The following is a 20,339-nucleotide window of genomic DNA, read 5'->3' on the forward strand; positions in this document are numbered from 1 at the left end:
ATTATCATGTAGCAAAGTCCTCCATAAGCACAGCATGTGAGTTGCACTGACCCATGCTCAAGCTTGAGGCCAGCAGAGGATACAAGCAGCTGATACTGTGGCCCTGAAACTACTCTAGTCTTAGGGTGAATGAAGCCTGCTGCCTGGTAGTTTAAGAGTTGAGGAGAGGTTCTCCCTCTCTAGAAAAATTAGGGGCAGAGAGAGTCTCCTAACAATGATGCACACAGTATACTTCCATGAAAGAAGCTTGGCTTTTATTTAGATTCTAAGAGAGTACTGTATGGACAGTGTTTTTAAACTACCCTATCAGCAACCCATCCTTATCTTGGAAACTGCTCTGCTAAGAGGTTGGCTCCTGATACGATGTCTGCAGTCCTTGAGTGATTATTTTTGCTCAGTTTTTTGGCTCAGAATAGGGACAGCTTTCTGTAAAGTAAGTGCTGGCTCAAGCATTCTCTGCTTTTTCCCTCTGTGTGTTTGCACGTGTGTGTGCAATGTATGTGGATATGTAATGGTGTGATATCTCTGCATCAAGACTCAAGCCTGGCTATTTTCTCTTGCAGCCTATGTCAAATCTTCAGACTTGTCTATGTAGTGTCATGACATAAAACTACTACAAAACCAGTATACTGGTCATGGTCTGATCCAGGCTCCACATCCATCTGCTATATTGGTAACTTGACTTTTCCTTCTGAGATGAACCCACAACCTGCGATTTTAGGGACTGAGCCCATATTGTGGTTTCACCTTCGGCATGCTGGTTTGTTCATGGGGCTGGGGGAAGGCTTTACACTGGGGGTAACCAGTGCTATTCCTTCATGGCAGGGACTCCTTCCTCTGTAGTGGCACAGCCACTTTGCAAACATGGCTGGTTCCCTGGGTGCGGCTTTGTTTGAATGCCTGGCTTTTGTTTGTGACAGTATGCAAATACGAGTGTCCTGAACCTCCAGGTAATGACAAGTAGAGGAGTTAATTTTTAAGGAGAAGCTGCATAAGCATGCCACAGTTAAAGTTCTTGATGTAAAGAAAGTCACCAATTCACAAAGGAATTTGATTACCTCTATCCATTATACACACACAGTGAGTGATCGTGCTACTAACCATCTGTCATCTATTTCATTTGCATCATCAACACCTGCCCTGTTTATCTGCTACATTCTTTTCTTCGCTGAATTCTTACCCTGCTTTAATAAAATACAGAAATGTTATTGTTAAAAACCAATTAATTTACAATCCTCCATAGAGATAGTATTACTTATAATTCAATTTAGCTTCTAATGACCTGCTTTCTTGCAAAATGACTTAATTCTAGTGTCAAAGATTAGTTATTAGACATTACCCTGCTGCACCAGTCATGTACTGCTGAGACAGGGAAAGGAGCTCTAGGTGTCCCTGGTCATTAATCAGAACTTGAAGACATTTTCCCTTTAACTCATTGCATTGCCTGACTTCATCTGTCGCCTTAACTCTTTGCTTTTACAAAGTGTTTTGAGTCTACCTTCCCTCCTGTTTTGCTAACTTGGATCTTCAGAAGGGAGAACAGAGATGGAAGTCTGGGGGCTTCAGGTGCCTTCAGCTGACCCTTCACCTTGGACTTAATTCTGTCTCAAACATCCTGTGAATGGGGCATGAAAAGCAGTGCTTTTCTCTGCATCATTTTCAAGGAAATTACCATTTGGTTTTTCCACAAAACTATAGCAAGGATTGTACATTCCTTTTTATTACAAGGAGGGGTATCAAAAGCATACACCCCAGAGGCAAACCTGCTCCTAGGTGAGGAGTCTGATGAGGCAGTTATCTCCAGCCACCTCATTTTTAGCCTCGCCAAAGGGTTAAGGAAACACAATGCTGAGCCCAGACAGTTCTCAGAGCATCAGCTTTGGCACCCAGAGGAATGTAGCAGTAGTTTATGTTAGGTTATCGTTGTACAGCACATTGATGTTCAGTATAAAAAATATTATGTGTGATTTAGGGCTGGGACAAATTCTTCTTTCTACATCCCAGGCAAGGATTGGCTTTTCTCACTCATTGCTAGCATGGCTTCTTCCTCTTTCTCAAGTGATACAACACTTTGCTGAAAATATCTGTATTTGTGAGATATGTGCAGACTCTGATAGGACAGTAAGTATGTATTTGGTCTTTGAGAAACAGGATGAGGCCCTATTCCTAGCCTTTTGGCTTCTTTGATACACAGGGTCCATTAAATCCAGTCCCAAATCTTTAGAGTATTTAGGGAACAAAGAATGTAAAAATTTCATATATATCTGTTGATTGATTTTATATAGATACTGAGTCTTTTAAGTAGTTGATGACAACCTTCTGAATAATTATATACAAAATGTTTTTTAATGCATAACTAAGTTGAAACTTGATGCTCAAGATCATTCATGGAGATGGCATAACTGACAGGACTTAATACATAAAACGTTATTTCTTCCATTCTCAATTAAGTCTATATACTGTAGAACTACTTGCAGTGTCATGGTTTTAGTACGTTTAGATGGCGCAGCTTAGACTGGGTGAAAATTTATATTTTCCCAAACTACAATCACTTATGCCTTTTGAAAACCAATAAGCTACCTGGTGTTATAAATGGCAAACATTCTCTTATCTGACTTCTTGACAACTGCATGGCATGCTGGAAGAATAAGAGATGCTCATTATTTTCCTAAAACACGGGAATTGGCTGCATAGTGCAGGCTGACGAAATTTCAACAGCTGTCTTCTAAGATGCAGGTTTTTTTTTTCACAATAGGCTACCAAGGGACATGTGAATAGTACACCAGACTAACTATTAAACAACAGGCATTCTTACAAATGACCAAACTCAGCTATGAGTGCCTAAGAATAACCTCCTCTGGATGGCAGAGATAGAATGTTGTTTTTTAGGTACTGCAAGTACTAAAGCCATGAATAAGATGTTTTGCTGGGTGAATGTTCTGTTTATATAGCTTATAAGTTCACAACGAAAACCATCTGAAATACTGATATCTTAAATACCACAAAGATCAGCCCTTTGGACAATATGGTAAATCTCTTTGTACGAGAATCCTTAACAGCACTGTTTATTAAACAATGTAGACATATTGCTTCAATCAGACAAATAAATAATTCATGTTTCTAAATGGTTTCTACACAGGGTGATGGAGCATTGTGGTAAGGTAACAAACATCCAACTAGAGCCCAAAATGTCTTCAGACATAATCCTAAAATAATCCTGTTTTCAAATTGTAAAAGTTCGTGCTTCCTGCTCAGGCAGCACATCATCAGCATCCAGATCAGGAGTTATGCCAAACTAGCTGTAATCTAATATGGAAATGAGATGTTGGCCTTGATATTGTGTCATTCTTCTGAATGGGATCACCTGCACCCATATCTCCTAGGAGGAAATTTCAAACAGAGTTAGCTCCTTAAACCTTCTAATTAAAATGAGAAATCCCCAGGCTTCCATGACTCAGCCTCGGAAAAAGATTATTAGGAATTTAATAGGGAAAATATCGTATCTCAGACCATCTGTGACCCAGTGCTCTGTGAGAATTTAAAGAAAACTGGAGGGAGGAGGTGCACGCTCCAAAGCACACTCTAGGAGTACTTTGTTGGAGCTGCAATAAATCAACATAGTTAGAATACAGCCTTTTTCAGATTTAATTACTGTTACATAATTATTAGCAAAGCAGTCTCCTCTGAAACTGTAAAACTCATTACATCAAAAATCCCCAAGCTCCTGATGGAATTTATGAACTAGTTACTTTCTTCCTGGCTCTGGGAAAATGCAATAGAATGCTTTCTGTTTTGTCTCCAGCAGTTTTTTAGTGTTCTGAGCTATTCTGCTCTTCTTCCTTCTGGGGAGTTTTCCCTGTTTGCTTTTCTTTTTTATTATTAAAAATGCATTCTACATCATTTGCTTTCTTTTCTTCTCCTGGCATGGAATCTAGATGTGAGCATGCAGGGACAGATACCCTTTCCCCCTCACTGAAATGGTTTCGTGTCACATTTCCACCATCACTGTAGTGATGCCACAGATTGAGCTGAAGTATGGATTCCCTTCTCTAGGTGGAAAAGAATAAAATTGTCATTGTTTTTTCCCTGAGGTTTTGCTGTGAATAGCCAGCTTTAAAACATTCCATTGGTCTGGATGAATTACCACCAGGGAAGGCCTGTATCAAGTAAGCCTGAAGCCAGCCCTTCCTTGAACATCGTTGCCCAGTTTTAAACCTTTGGTGGCATACTCCTGAATCTTGTGTAGGATAATGGAGAGATTACATGATGTCCTCCAGGACAGATTGACCATTAAATCCATAACACTATCTTATGAACAGGCAGAATGAGACATCTCACAGAGCTGAAAGAACAGGTGAGGAATGGCAATGGCTACTTCAAAATCCTGTTGCAGTGTTGGGCTGAATGGACATCAAGACCTCAGGTTTGCTTGCTAGTGAACTGAGAAGTCAGAGCTCTGGAGAAAGCATCAATGTATTTTTCAGAGGTAACACAGCAGTAATCAATGCTTTTACACTACATCACAAAGTTGTGAAATCATATTTACCTGTTGAAATTACTATGATAATTGTCAGAATAGAGAACTTTGTTCTGTTTCTTGAGCTGCTCTGATAAAACTGTGGCCTCAGAATGTAACTGCCTTTCCTATGTTTACTCTTCCATAATATTACTTTGAGGCTATATAATAAATTGAATTTTTTTTGTGTGTATAAAACTGCAAATCTTACAAAGAGGACTTTATAGAAGCCCCAGATTTCTTGGTTCAGTCTCATTTTATTTATCTATAGACGTAACAGTGAGATAACAGCTGTCCCAAGGCTTATGCTGGTGACTTAGAAAACCTGAGATGCTAAGCTACTCTGGATGAGGAATATCAGTATATTTTGTTTTGTTCTGTTTTCAGTATAGTTTAATTATCTTTATAGGTATTTCTCTTGGTACATATTACAGGTTGCAAAATAGCAAGAAATCCATGCAAGAGAAAAAATGTAAATTAATTTTGTAGATAATTTTAATGTGATCTGAATCCCCAAACTCATAATACAGATAAATCACATTTATAACACTCCAAAAGAATGATTAAGAAAGAAAGTAGGAGTAAGAGCCCCGTTTCCGAAAAGGCACAGGATGAGTGCCGTCATCCCAGCTGAAGTTTCCCATATTACATTTTTGGTAGACAATAGATGAAGAGATGCTTAAGAGGGGAAGAGAGAAAGATGGAGACATTTGGAGCTGAAGGACACAGAGACAGTCCTAGTATCAACCATTAAATACATTTGAACAGCAGTGAGCTCTGTCCAGCTCTAGGTCAGGGAGAGAAGGAATGAATTATTGAGGGCTATGTTCTTCACTGCACATATCTTCCTCTAAAGCATCTCACTGGAAAACTGCACTGAGCTTTTTCCTGAGCACATTCTTACTTGTGAAAGATGGATTCATGATGCTTATTGGCATGAAGGCAGGGAGCATGATTTGGACAGATATCTGGGCCACTGGGTAAGGCATCAGATTGAGGTCTCAGACACTTGAGCAAGTTACCATAGCTTAATGAGTTTCTGTGCAGCAGCTGAGCTGATGCAAATATAGGCTAGCACGCACTAATTTAAACTATTTTTGCTGAGGCTCAGCTGATGTATGGCAACCACTAAGCCAAGGTAACTCAGTCATATGTCTGAAATGTGATTTGAAGAATCTGGGTTCAGCTCAGTTCAGGAGATAGGTCATCAAGCTTCTGCTCACTTCATGACTTCTTTGGGCAATCCCTTCATCTTGGATTTCTCTAATACATAGCAGCAATAACACTGCCAACTCACAACTATGAAATGATTTGGAGTAGAAGAGAGAAATATGTGAGGAAAAGAAGATAGAAAGATAGAAAGATAGAAAGATAGAAAGATAGAAAGATAGGAAGGAAGGAAGGAAGGAAGGAAGGAAGGAAGGAAGGAAGGAAGGAAGGAAGGAAGGAAGGAAGGAAGGAAGGAAGGAAGGAAGGAAGGAAGGAAGGAAGGAAGGAAGGAAGGAAGGAAGGAAGGAAGGAAGGAAGGAAGGAAGGAAGGAAGGAAGGAAGGAAGGAAGGAAGGAAGGAAGGAAGGAAGGAAGGAAGGAAGGAAGGAAGGAAGGAAGGAAGGAAGGAAGGAAGGAAGGAAGGAAGGAAGGAAGAAGGGAAAAAAAGGAAGAAAAATAAAGGAAAGATTTAAGAGCTGAGATGTTGCTATTCACTGTGCTGGGTAGAAGAGTGGAGTATATTGACTTTGCCTGAAATTAATGTGAAGTTTTCCTACTTGTCCTCATTAGTACCTGAGCAAATCCAATGTGATTTAAGGTTTTTTGTTGGAATAACTGAGGGCAGGATTTTGCCATAGGGACTTACCTTTCTGTCTGTGATGACATATAAGCTCAGCTGAGATTTATCAGAGTTCCTGATAAATGCTAAGGGAAAAGCCAAAAAATCAGGAAAAGTGCTTGCTTTTTTTTCATTTTCAGTTTATCAATTATTCATTTTTGGACTGTTTTAAAAAGTATAATGTACTCCTGTCTTCTCAGGAAAAGTCTACTGTTACCACCTAATACTCCCCTCTTTTTTTATATATTTCTTTTATTTTTCTTTTTTTTTTAAATAATTCACTGTTGAGAGGTAAACCTCTCCCTTGTTTGAAATGAAGATGTTCCCCTGTGGAAGGAATTTTATTTTATCTTTGTGTGGTGATCATAACAAGTGGCACTCCAGACAGCAATTCTGCTCAGCGCTGAAAAACACCAAGCATTTCCTTTAATACTGCTAATAAACATTAGTGTTATTATTATTATTTTTTTTTTTCCATAAAGTGGTACTTATAACATTGTGCCAGTTCTCCAAATGACAGATTCTTTTAGAGGCAAAAGGATAGTATCAGCATTTAATGGTTACCATAAGTATTTCCGAACAATTTAAGAAGCCCAGAATCCTAAAATATTTATGTATGCATATCAGTTACAGTTATCTGCTACCATTTATTGGGCAGAACGACAAAATACATGCATCAGAGTTACGATTGCTGTGATAATTACTTGAGGGAATCACACTGTAATGAAAATTAAAAATAAAACTATGGTTTCATGTACAGTGATTAAATATTTGTGGAATGATTTATGCTAGTGTCATGAAGGTGGCTCATGTTTCAAAATATTTGTCCCAGAGAATGGATCTCTTGCTGCAGAAGTGCCCATCTTTATATTTTTTGCAGTAAGATCATCAAGAGTTACAAAGGGTAGTGGCTCTTGTGTACTTGTAATCAATTTCCCGTATTTCTCTTCTTGTTACAAAAGGACTTCCAGACAGAAAACTTGCAAATCATTGCAAAAATCATCTGTTACTGCATATCTGTTGTGTGCATATACAGAAGCTGATAATGGGGAACAACAGAGCAACAGTCAAAGATTGCGGCTTGAGGGTCCTGCCTTATAAGCAGAGGCAGCTTCTGCCTAGTTATTCATCAGACTAAAGATTTCAGCAGAGCTGTGCTAACCCCCTCAGCTACTGCTTCTGGGCTGGCAGTAGCAGCTGTCTCTTACCATTATGCCCCGAGGAAGCAATGGCATTTGCCAGCAACTCCCTTTGTGTCTAACTCATTTCCTATATTCTCTTCTTTCATTTGCATAGTCAACTGGTCCTTATGCCTCAAGAAAATCTTGAGAGCATCTGAGGAATAAGTTGTTAGAAATGAAGTTTTTAAACATCACACCAGGAGGTGCATGCACAGACCTCATTATATTCCCAACAGGTCTGCCAACTCACGAGAACATAACACACCAGAGAGACTCTGCTAACAGTTGACAGGACTAAAATAAAGAGGGCAGCTCCCTCCCTACATCTCAGAAAATCACTGCGTAAACTTGGTGAAGTATTTCTGTTAGTTCGCTTTCCATCATGATGCCCTTTTCATGGACAGACCTTTGTTGATGTCAGAAGTGCTAAAAAGAGTAAGACTTAAGTTATAACAGGCTGCCTGCTTCCATTGTTCTTTCCTCCATCTGTCTCCTTTCTTTCACAGTAATTTAGCCTGAGGTTGTCCCAAAAGCATCAATTAGAAATTAGTAAAAAAAAAACCTGAGGTTAGATCAGAGACTTGTTTCACTGAGCCTCTTCAGAATCAGGGCTTCAGCATCAGTAGTGCTTTGATCGCTGATGTTTTTCCCATCTGTGGTTAGCTGGGCTCTGGTGACATGCTGATACTTTTGCCACCCAGGAGAGATCTGGCTAAGGTGTTTTCCAGGTGAGGGACTGTGTTTACATCAACCACTCTGAAGAACTATGAACCAATGCTAAATGATGCCTCAATGGTCTTTCTGATAAATAAGAGTTGTTAAACTCCCCTTTCTAATTCTTTTGGGTCCACTGTATATTTGATGAAGTTGACCTCCTAGAAATGGATGGTGTTTATGTCTTTGTTAGGTGCTTTTGGTAACTGAAGTCTGTTACTTGATATATAGAGGGCTCATGATGCAAAAGGCTCATTTTCAGACCAGCTTTGTGCCCTCTTGTTCTGAGCACGGATATTAGTGGGGTTGTCCTTGGTGTGATTCCCAGCTATAAACAGGACCCAGGAACAGATGATCAGTGCTGTACCAAGCCAGCTACTGACTTATCAAACAAGTGGCAAGGTTTCAGTCACAAGCACTGTTAAGGAAAAACAGATAATTTTGTGCCTGTGATTTTGTCTTTAATCACTTGTGACCCAATGCTGGCCACCATACCACAGCAAATGCGAATAGTCTGTTTGAAGCAACAAAGAAAAGACATTGGGAATCTCCGATAGCATTATTAGCAAAACTGTTCAGAATACTGACAACAAAGCAATAGTGCATTGAAATATCTTGCTTTGGTTATGAAGAAGACTTCATCAGATCAAGTTTTTTGGAGAGGAGGGAAGAACAGAATGAGTATTGCTGTGAACTGAGTGGGCTTGCAGACTAGCGGCTAGAGCTGTGGCATGGGATCCTGATATTTGTAGCCTTGCTGTTATTTGAAAAGAGCACAGTTACTACTTCTGTTCTCAGTCAGGAAATAGAGCAATTAGACTTGAATGTGAACACATGTATCCGCTCTTCATCAGACTTTGTTAGACCATGAAGAACAAGGTGCTACTAGAGTCTGGTGTGATCTTGCTGAATGAGGACGGTAAGAAAGACATGACAAGGTTCCTTCAGACTTGATGAGGTTCTCCAACAAGGAAACTCAAAATGCAGTGTATGTGCAATGTACTGCATTCCTCTAGTTTACCTTCAGACTAATCACAGTGTACACACAACTCTGTATGTTATATAAAAACTCAGCAAGACATCACTAACAATCAGATGTAATTATCAAAATTTAGGCTCTAATGCTGTTTTTAGCCTCTGTGGTCAATGCTGATATTTTGTGACCTAGTTGCAATGATTTGGTGCAAACAAGGTTTTTGAACCTCTTTTGAAAGATGGTCAGTGATTTTCAAAACTTTGTTTTTGTGGTCAGGCAGCTGAACTGGTAAAAGCAGACTGAATTTGGATGCCACTTTTTCAAACACTGATTATATCCATGTAGGTATGTATCCTCTGTCATAGGTAGGATATGTGAGTGCCAAACCTTTCCAGTGGTTTTGGACCTGGGTGGTTTTGAAACCATGTAGAACAGCCTTTTTTCATCAATAAGCACTAGCTGATTTCAGATGCCCACAGACTATTCTGCAAGTGAGTCTCTGTAGTGACCAGGGATCCTAAAATTAAAGCCATATGGAAAGTTACTGTGCATATTAATTTGCATGCAGCAGTGTTACCAGCATTTTGATTTGTTGCTGCAAGTAATAAATGAATTATATTAATTCTGTAGCTGAAAGCTAATTTCTCCAGAATTACTTTTTAATAACCAGCATCATGTTCACTAGTAATATTTAAATACATTTAGAAGCAAATTTGAGGACTTTTTTTTTGTTATTATTTGTAAAAATATTAATGCTAGATTATTGTCTGAAGACCAAGTTTATTTAATAATTCTCTAGGCGCTTCATGGTAAAATATCACATGGCAATTAATTAATCTAATGACAGGATTACCTATACATAATGTGAGTACTGGTTAAATCACAGGAAAAATGGGTAAACTAAGAAAATGATGTGTGATGTGTTTCATGTTGTATATCATCATTTTGACATGTATTGGACTGTAGAAGAGAAGGGAAAAGTATAAAATGGATCTCAGATTAATTCCCCTTGTTTGCATTCTTTGCTTGCCAGTATCTGGTTCTTTTTAGAGAAGAAATTGATTCCCAGGCGTCTCAGAGGTGCTTGTAAGAATTTAAAGAATGGTGTGTGTATGCTTAACATATGGATTGCCAGAAATGTCTGTGGTCCTGTACAAGATATCTTCTCTTATGCCTTGGCCCACTAATAACATCCTGAATATACTAATTATGGTGTGGCTAGAGACATTTTTATTTTTATTTTTTTGTCCAGAACAGCGGTGAATTTGAAGGGAGAACAAATCTTGTTACAGTGATAGGGAAGAGAATATAGGGAGTATGACCACATTGTAAGTAAGGTACTGTGCTCAGGCAACTTGTATTGTCCGTCTGTCATAGAGGCCACTAGGCACAGCCTAATAGAACCACTGAGGAGCTTTTCCATAAGGCTGTGCCTGTGGTAGAAGCCATTACTCATGATGGAGTCACCATCTTACAGAATGTGCTGACATCTGCATGGGTACCTGAGGGTATGGGGAACCCGTGATTGAGTAAGATGTGGATGTATTGTGCAGCGACACATCTCCTCTAGGGCATCTTTTGCAGGCTCAGCTGTTGCAAAGTGCCTGTTAATCCAGCATGAAGGCTAAAGAAACTGTTGTAGGGTAGATGACCTGCTGTGTAAAGCAACTACATCGTTCAAAATAGAGATAGACAGGGCTGTAACTGGGACACACTTGCCATCCAGGCAGAGCACACAGGCATCCTAGCTTATATTCAACATACTTGTCCCTGAGAAAGTAGTTCTGAGAATTTGCTGTGTCCAAGAAGTTGCTTTACTCTCTTCTGGAAAGCCAAGTACCTACACTTCCAGTCAGGTGCAGTGGTGCATCTTGCCTTAAATTACTCTGTTAGCTAAGAAATACTTAGCTGGTGGCATTTATTTTCATTCTTTGTCAGCTGTTATGCTGGGGCTGTGCTACTGTGTCTGCAATATTTATCATTCTTATTTCTGGATTTGGTTGTTTTAAACCTCTCAGAAAGAAAATGTGAAATGAGATATGAGGGCAGGGTTATTATTTTAGCTGAATTTGAGCATGTTTGAGCAACTTGGTGTCTAGAAAGAGGAAAGATATAAGAAATTTAAGAGTGGGGGAAATATGAAGATTGTACAGTTTGGAGTCTGGATGTATGGATTGAAAGACTGTGTAGCTGAACACTTGGGGAGTGGTGGCTAGGCATATATTCACTTTCATGCTACTAATTTCATGCTCTTTTGGCACCCAAATTAGTCCAGTTACATGCATTCAGTTAAGTGTTTTCTTCACTTTCTGATGAGACTCTGATGAAGCAGAAACTGTGGGTACAGGTATGTTTCTGTATGCACTGATAGCTGTGAACTGATCTAAAATGCCTACTCTATCTACTGTGGGGAATACATTTACTTTTTTGAAGTGATGTTCATTATCAAGATAAAGATCCTAAGCACAAGGAGAGCCTTCTTTCTTAATCCAGAGAATAAGTGCTTTGCTTTGTGACTGGCATGAGCTGTCCCTCAGAATTTAGGGACAGAATGTCAACTAAATAATAAAATCAGCAATAGTCTCACTCCTGCTGCTCTCAGAGTCCAAACAATGTGGTGGTTTTTTTTTTGTTTGTTTGTTTGCTTGTTTTTTTGTATGTTTGTTTGTTTCCTAAATGAACTACTAGTATGGGGCAAATAGGCACATGCATTCATACAGTCTTCCCCCTGGAAGAAGATTGTGCCGCAGCTTCTTTGTCTGCAAGCTGTCTGCCCAACAGAAATGTCATTTCAGTTACTTCTAAGTGTTATGCATCTGCTTTTGTGGCTGTGAATAAATAACACAATGGACAAAGATACCTTTATCTTCCCATTTGATTTGGAGTCCTGTTTGGTATCTGCTGAACTCCTTTGGAACAAGAGCAGACTGAACACTCTTGCTTCTTCTTTCAGGAGTATGGAATTCATACTAAAATTTCTGATTTAGCCTGGATCTCCTATCTGTGTGAGGGCCTCCAATTCAGTTGATGGTGGGCATTTTTGTTTTGCAAACAGAATGTCCACGAATCCCAGAATTTATGACCTTTTATGTGCAGGTATTCATTTAGACCAAGAAATTCCACCAGTTTGAAAAATCTCACTTCAGATATTAATCAACTCCAATCCAGAAAAAAAAAAATAAAAAATAGCCTTTTTACTAATGTCCTGCAGAAAAGAGGAAAAAGACACAGAATATAGGAACCCAGAACTAGGAAAGGACAATGTTCACTAATGGAGGTGGGAGGACCACACTGAACATCCTGGAAAAACAGATAGATCATAAAGGCTGCTTTTCTGCTCTGAATATACAGATATATATTAATATCCTTCTTGACTAGTTCAATATTTCAGCTAAAGCTAGAATATCCTTGTTTCCATATGGTGCATGCATACATGGTGTCCTAGAATTAAATAGTGCAAATAGCGCATCTACAGAGATAAATGTGAAATCCTGAGGAGCCAGTGACAAAGGAAAGCAGCCAAGAGAAAACAACATTTTGGGGAGAAGGGGGAGAAAACCTCTTTTTAACTCAGAATCTTAGGAACTGATGCCAATGCAAAGCAAGTTGCAGGTCATTTTTTAATCCACCTCGCATGCATTAAAAAAAATAATAATTATTATAATCCATATCTCTTCTCTCCGTGAATCTGGCTTTCGTTTCCCTTTTACTCGTTCATTCTTGCACATCCTCTGGGGCAAGAGGGAAGGCTCTGCAAGAAAATAGGCCATCCTCTTGGCATAGCGTAAAAGAATTGAGTGGGGCAGCTTGCTCAGGTCACATGGTGCAGGGGAGAGGGCTTGGGAGCACGATTCTGCGTGGCAGCCCATCGTATGGCAGTTAGATTTGTATCAGCGAGGCACGACAGGTCTGCCCTTGAGATTTTGTTGTGGCGCGGTGCCAGCTGTTTGCCACACTGATCTGTTTCTCTCCAGAGCAAAATCACAACCTGCTGCCACGGTTCAGCTCTGGGTCAGACCCACAGCCAGGTTATAGGTAATTTTTTATTGTTTCTTTTTTGGTTAGGTGGGTTTTATTTTGTGTTTGTTTGTTTAAGTTTGAAATTTTATAAGGAGAATTGCCTTCTGGAAAATTCAGACCAAATAATTACCATCTCTGCTACATGTACCTCAAAAGCTGTAGGATTTTGGTATCTTGAATAAACCTGCTTGACCTTGACTATGGACCAGAAAGTATAACTATAGGCTTGAGGAAGGCTAGATTCAGAATCTGAGAAACAAAACCACACAGCTCCTCTTCATTTAGGCAAGTGTTATTTGCTTCTGCAAGAAAAGATTCTGCCATGTGTTTCACCGGGATTTCATTCATCTTTATTGATGGCATTTCACTTAATTTGCTGCCATTTGAGAGCCCTACAGGCAAAGGGGAGAATAGAAGAGGGAGGTAGGGTTAAAAAATAGGGAAGGGAATTGCTGGAAAAACCTGCCACCACATTTGTGTCTGTGCATTTTAAAAATCTCTGTGCAAATAGCTATAAAGTGAAAGAACACGGGTGATCCCAAAGGGAGCAAAGCCAGGATGTGTCCTAAAATAAGTGTGTTTCTTCTGTAAGGCAGAAGAGATTTAAAGGTCTGGCAAAATGATGATGTCCTTCCCCCTCTGCTTGGCACTGTGCTGGGTCTTGTAGGGATGCAAAGCTGGAGCCACTGGTTAAATTTAACTCCTATAATATTTGAAGAATTAGTCCAGAGGTGCAGCCTGGCATTACTCTAGCCTGGGACTGCTGATTAGCCCGGTGCTGTGGAGGAAGGGGTGCAAACCCTGAGGTATGCTGCTGTGCCTCCCATCCCAAGGGCAATTCAGGCACATCCCTATCTTCAACAAAGATGATTGCTAAAGTCCTGAAGCAGTATTTTTTCTGGTGTTTTTATTAGTGAAATAAGTATATATAGATAAATAAATTAATATATATATATATATACTTTTTTTTTCTCACTGTGCTCAGACTTAGGATATCTTTTTTCATTTATGGTTGTTTAATCTGAACCAGTACAACCATCAGTAAATAATTAATATATTTCTGATATCATAATAACATGTAAAGCTTTTTAAAAATCTAACTCAAATGTCACACTGGGAAAAATTATATGGCAAAGAGCTCCATTGTGTAACAAAACCACTTTTTCTTTCAGATTTGGGTTTCGAACCTTAACATTTGTCAGAAGATTTCATTACGTTTACACTAAAGGACAAGGATGAATAAAAACTTCTCACCACATTTTTCTGGAGTAGTCACTGTTTTACATATCCATATTCTCAAAGAGGGGAAGGTAGTTAAGAAGAGAAAAAGGCAGGCAGAAATGAACAGCTTTGTTTTGCTATATGAATGGGCCTGGGAGGAGGCAAACCCTATAATGCACAGACGGGTTAAAGAAACCCACTGGCTTTTATTCCTGTGAGTTTAAAGCACTCTGGTATTCTCCATGCTTGGATTTGGTCTCTAAAACAAGGCAACTTCAAAGGCTTTTATAAATTGCTTCAGAGCCTTTATATTCTGTGATGGGCCAGCTAAGGAACACTGAAATGTCTGTCGTATTTGTGACAGGGAAGGTATGTGAACCTGCCTTCCAGGGAATTCCCTATCTCAGTATTGCTAAATAATCCATATCCTCCCGAACAAGAATGTCTTTTTTTTTTTTTTTAATTGAAATTCAATATTTTTCTATTACTTGCTCCATTATTTATTCTGGACTGGCTTTTCAATTTGCAATGCCCTGAGCAAATGTGGTGCCTGCCTTGAGCTACCAGAGGGGGAATCTGGCTGTGAATTGCCTCCCCATCTGTCGTGGACTGAGCGAGAAAGATCCAGGCTGGCAGGGAGGGGTATTTTTCCTCCCCCTTCTGCTGCCAGCAGGGAAAACTGGAAGTGGCCCATGAGTTAGGAAGTTAATATAAGGCCATGGAGCTGGAGACCCCCAGATTGCAGAGCTCGAAGTCCTTGCACTCTCCATAGTTGCCTGCTAAATGTATCCTGACAGTCATTTCCTTCTCTCAGTGCAGAACTTTACAGCTGCCTCCCACTTTGCCTTCTGTTCACGTGGATGCACCCTGCTCCAGCTCAGCACCACAGCCCTGAGGTGCCAAACTTACGGTCTTTTGAAGTAGGGCTTGAGATGTGACCTGCTATTTGGTAGGACATCTCCTCCTCCTCCCCCATGTTTTACCCTACTCTCTTTCCCCAAGCCTCTCTTCTATTTGGTGCAAAGAGCCCAGGGATGTTTTTGACCCAACACTCATTACCCATCAAGTAAATAAATGCTGCTTACTTCTTGCCCAAACCTGACACTGCTGAATGGTGGGATAATCCTGAGCCAACCTCATGAACCATGGCTCAAAACTATGCTTTTGGAAGTTCTGTTTGGGGCTTGATATTTATGTCTAGAGAAGACAATCACTGAGCAAAACCACATTTCCAGTGCTTCTCCTGCATGAGAACATTTAGACCATGATCCAAGTGTTGAAACTTTGGGTCTGGTCTTTTGAGAAGAGTTAGACTCCAGATGGCTGTTGTCCTGAAGGAGAAGCAATGTGTGATAAAACACGTGAAATCAGACAAGTTATAATTTCTCCTCTTTGTCAAGCTGTCACTCAAAGGAGGGTCTGAGGCTTGTGCGATGCTAACATGTTGAGGCCCAGGCTGTCATGCAGTTCAGGGTCTCTAACTTGAAAGTGGAAGCTACACTTTTCAAGTATCTTTAAAGAGGGATTCCCTACTCTGTCACAGTGTAGTGTTTTGGTATTTTGGGTGAATGCCTGTCAAGTAGCTGCTTGGTACTTCTCAAAACGAAGACGCCTTGCCTGTTCACAGACCAAGAGGCTGATTTTCGATCTGAATAATAGCTCATCAGAAAACAGCTCTGAGTAACCACGGAGCAGCCAAGGTGCAGTGGGGCTTCACCTGTCAAGGTGCCAGTGACACGTGGGCTTTGTGAGTGGCTCTATATGTGGGCTGCAGGCACCCCTATAGCTCAGCTGTGCTTTTTATTAGCAAGGACCAAGTTTGGCTGTGTTCAGGGCAGCCTGTGACCTACATGTGCACTCAGAGCCTTGCCCATATGAAATGTAGAATCTGTGTTTCACTGAGTTGTAAAGTTACCTTCTTCCCTTAATCTGTGTTTCGTTTAACACACAGCATACAGCTGTGCTATTTTGGGTCTAATTTTCTGTGTTGCTGATGTGAAGTAGAGCAAAGTTCACCTTGATAAATCATGATTTCCATCTCCAGGCTCAAGCGGTACAGGGGAGCACGGCAGAAAGCTGTGTAGGCAAGACCAAAGGCAATTGTGTACTGTGAAATAAAAAGTATCAGGCAAAAACCAGCATCACAGCTAATAGATGTATTTTAAAAGTGGAAACATCTATGTTTAATTGCATTTAAAATACGTAGTGAGAAACCACAGTTATACATTGTTATAACAAACCTTTACATCTGAAGTCAGAATTATACAAAAAAGTGCTGATTATATATGGTCAAAATAACTGAGGCAAAATTTCAACAACACCTCCTAAAATATTAGCGTGTGGCCCCTGCCAGCAACACTCTAAAGGCCAGGTTGAATAATTTCAGTGACAGTCACTGCTTTTTTGTTAGCTTTCCCAAAAACAACAACCAGAAAATCTGTTTGTTTTTTTTTTTCTGTTTTTTTTCTTTTTCTTTTTTTTTTTTTTTGCATAGCTTTCAATATTGCTGCTCTCTCACCTCTGCATATTGCAAGCTCATCTCAGTTCTGAGATAATTTCCTTAAAGTTCTGAATATTTTTAAACCCAGTTCTCCTTCAAATACATAATATATAATTTCTACCAATTATAAATACATCATTTTTATTCATCTGATTTCAATAACATGCATTTGTATAATTACTGTACAATCAAAATAGACATTGACTTTACACAGTGTGTATGCTTTTATTTCAGTGGTGCTGTTCAGACACACTGCTCAACAAATCAAGCAAATAGGGAAATAAGAAAAAAAGGAGAGAGGAAATAACCTCTGGGAGGAAACATAATTTCACAGTGTTTACAGACAAAAAAACAAAAACAAAAACAAAAACAAAACCCAACCCAAACCAAAAAAACAACAGCAAAAAATCCAACCAAAAAATAAAATTAAAAAAAAAAAAAAGAAAGAAAGAAAAATGCTCATCAGAAAAGGGATTTATTAATACATAGAAAATCCCCACAATAGTTGAAACACACTTTAGAAACTAGTAAACACGTTAAATAGAGTTGTGCCAATTACGCAGTGCCCAAGCATCTGCTCGCTCTTAATTAGATGGGGAGGTGAATGACCACTGTTTATTTTCATTTTCCTCATTAATTATGAAAAACTGCATTTAATTCATCTTGCATGGTGAGAGACTGGCTGCGCAGATGTAAGTCGTAAGGGAAGTGGCTCTCTGTAGGCAACCTGAACATCGAGCTCTGCCCAAGGGGACCCCTGGGTGGCACTGCACAGTAATGCATGCCGTAATTGTAATTTTTGCCATAGTCCAAGCTTTCTTCTTGCTTCAGGGAAAATATCCCATTATAGTTAATTGGGGGAGGACTTAAGGGACCTTCAAACTGTGGGCTGGCACACTCAGGGGAAGTACTCTCATAGAAGGACTCATACGCACTGCAGTAGTTGTAGGGTTTCATGGACTTGGAGTTGTCGAGAGTCCCATGCCCCGGGGGGGTGCCAAGCTCAGGGCTGTGGTAGGGAGGGTAGAAGGTAGAATAAGGCGAGCGGGCATGATGGGCACCTTCACCTGCCTGGCCCATCAGGAAGCTTCGGGCATTCAGCTGCAGGCATCCCGCCACCAAGTTTGTCGTTGGCTGGGACAGACCCTTGCACAAGTTCTGGACAAAGGTGAGCAGGTCAGGTCTCTTGCCAATTCTCAGAATTTCGGAAAGAGCCCAAATGTAGTTCTTGGCTAGTCTCAACGTTTCAATTTTAGACAGTTTTTGTGTTTTAGAGTAGCAAGGGACCACTTTCCTTAAATTGTCCAGAGCATCATTAAGGCCGTGCATCCTGTTCCTCTCACGCGCGTTGGCTTCTTGTCGCCTGAATTTGATCCTTTCCATCCTGATCTTGCTCGTCTTTTTTTTCCGAAGGCCTCTTCTCCTGGGCAAGCCGTTCTCATCCTCCTCTTCCCTCTCTTCCTCTTCCTCCTCTTTCTCTGTGTCTTCTCCAGGAGACCTTTTAATATTCTTCCCTCTGAGTGTGATCTGCTTTGAAAAGCTTTCCGGGTTCTTTATTTGCTTTTGGTCATCGCTTTCTCTGGAAAACTTTCTGCACATCTGGGACTCTGGCATTACAACAGACTCATCAAACGGTAGTGTTAGCATGGTTCTATAATCTTAAGTTACCTGAAAGAGGGCCAGCACAGTATTTAAATATTTTCATTTACAAAGTTTGCTGACTTACACACCCATTCTCATGCACCTTGCATTTGTCTGTGCGCGCTCTGTACGTACAGGAGTGCGTGTGTATAAATGCATGATCTATATATGTATATATATTTTTTTCTCATAAAATATCAATTGCAAATTCTTGCTTATTAAAAATCAAGTGCTGTCCAGAATTTTAAAATCACTTAAAATGCTCAGGATCTCACAACTGAAAAGCCACATCTCCTACAGATAAGTACAGAGTAAATCAATATTTAAAACGTATGATTAGCTCCCTGCTCATTTATCTCATTTTTAAACAAGCCCTTTGAACCCTCACCACCACGGAACCCAAAGAAATGCAAAACATGATAAAGCAATACATAAATTTCATTAATACAAATTCCCGTGGGTGAAAAAAAAAATGAGAAGAGCGAGTGCAGTCCTAAAACTGAGAAGTACCATATCTCTATTAAACTAAACATTTTAAAATCACTTTTTGACTTAAATTTCCGAGCTTTTTCCCTCCATATTTTCCTCTTTCTGAATCAAGATACTAAACTCTCGCAAGTTAGACCAAGTGAAAAAAAAAAATGAATGAAACATCCCCCCAAAATTTCTCAGCTGGTAACATTAAATAAATGAAGTATTTTCTATTTCTAACAATTTCTATGGAAAAATCACCCATTACATATTGCACATCAAGACAAAAATAAGGAAGAATCAAACCCTAAATGTTAGAGTTAGGAAATAAAATCTCCCTACCTTTTTTTTTTTTCTTTTTCCAGCAAAAATTCTAAATTTTATTTTGCATTTACCTAGGCTGAACTTATCTGCTTATTTACTTTTATTTTATTTTTTAAATTTAATTTCTTTTTTTTTCTTTCTTTTTTTTTTCCTTTTTCTTTTTCCCTCTGCCCCACCAATTAGAGGGGGAAATATTTCCCTGCACGCTGTAGCAGTGTTTATGTTCAGTGAGGCTCAGGCGTCTCCCCAGCCCCTGGCTGACAGCAACGGGCTTTGGGCTCTAGCTGCAGTCGTGCACGTGTGCTCGCAACCCAAGCTGAAACAGGGAAATAATTCCCCCCTTCCGACTATTTCTGCTTTTGTTTTCAGTTTGGGAGCCGCAAATGCTTGGACTCACTGTCCTCCAAGAGACAAAAAAAACGAATACAAGGACTTTTAAATAGAATAAAACTAAACAAAAACCCCAGTAAAAGATTAAGTCCAGCAGTATTGTCTACACACTTTGCAACATTACATAACACCAACAAAAGTAAGCAATTACATCAGAAGAATAAAATGTTAGCAGGACTTATCAGACAGTTAATAGCATACATAAAATACAAGACAATGATACTGTATCTTTAAACACTTGCATGCACACCCAGCACCAACTGAAATATATCTTTATTTGCATTACCTTAGCTTTTTATTTCATTCAACAATCAGTTTTCATTTTTTGCCTTCCAAATCTTTTCAGTCTGAGTGTCGCATCGTCTCCTGGAGCCTAGATCTGTGTATATCTGCACTATCTCATTGATCTCTAAAAAGTGACATTGATGCCAACTGCCAGAGCTGGTACCCATGCCATCTGCTAGTGACGTCACGGGGCAGAGAAAACCACGTGAGCCTTTCTCCTGGGACCTTCATTCTGCACTGATCATCTGGCATCCCTCTAAGTGGGTACCAGCA

At 39.7% G+C, this 20,339-nt stretch overlaps 1 protein-coding gene across 1 annotated transcript; it reads right to left on the reverse strand.

Moving 5' to 3' along the window:
* Positions 1-16,596: 16,596 nt before the first annotated feature.
* On the reverse strand, positions 16,597-20,318 carry NEUROD6 (neuronal differentiation 6). The gene is made up of 2 exons (XM_015855076.3): positions 20,068-20,318; positions 16,597-18,623 (listed from the first exon to the last, which is right to left on the reverse strand). The coding sequence occupies exon 2, from the start codon at positions 18,600-18,602 to the stop codon at positions 17,589-17,591; it is 1,014 nt and encodes a 337-aa protein (XP_015710562.2). The 5' UTR covers positions 18,603-18,623; positions 20,068-20,318; the 3' UTR covers positions 16,597-17,588.
* Between the last annotated feature and the right edge of the window lie 21 nt (positions 20,319-20,339).

This window comes from Coturnix japonica, chromosome 2 (assembly GCF_054131305.1).
Source record: "Coturnix japonica strain WE chromosome 2, WE-NBRP24, whole genome shotgun sequence".
NCBI classification, from domain to species: domain Eukaryota; kingdom Metazoa; phylum Chordata; class Aves; order Galliformes; family Phasianidae; genus Coturnix; species Coturnix japonica.

Excerpts from the sequence above, each read along its gene's own strand:
- NEUROD6 (XM_015855076.3), bottom strand. The coding sequence starts at position 18,602 with ATGCTAACACTACCGTTTGATGAGTCTGTTGTAATGCCAGAGTCCCAG.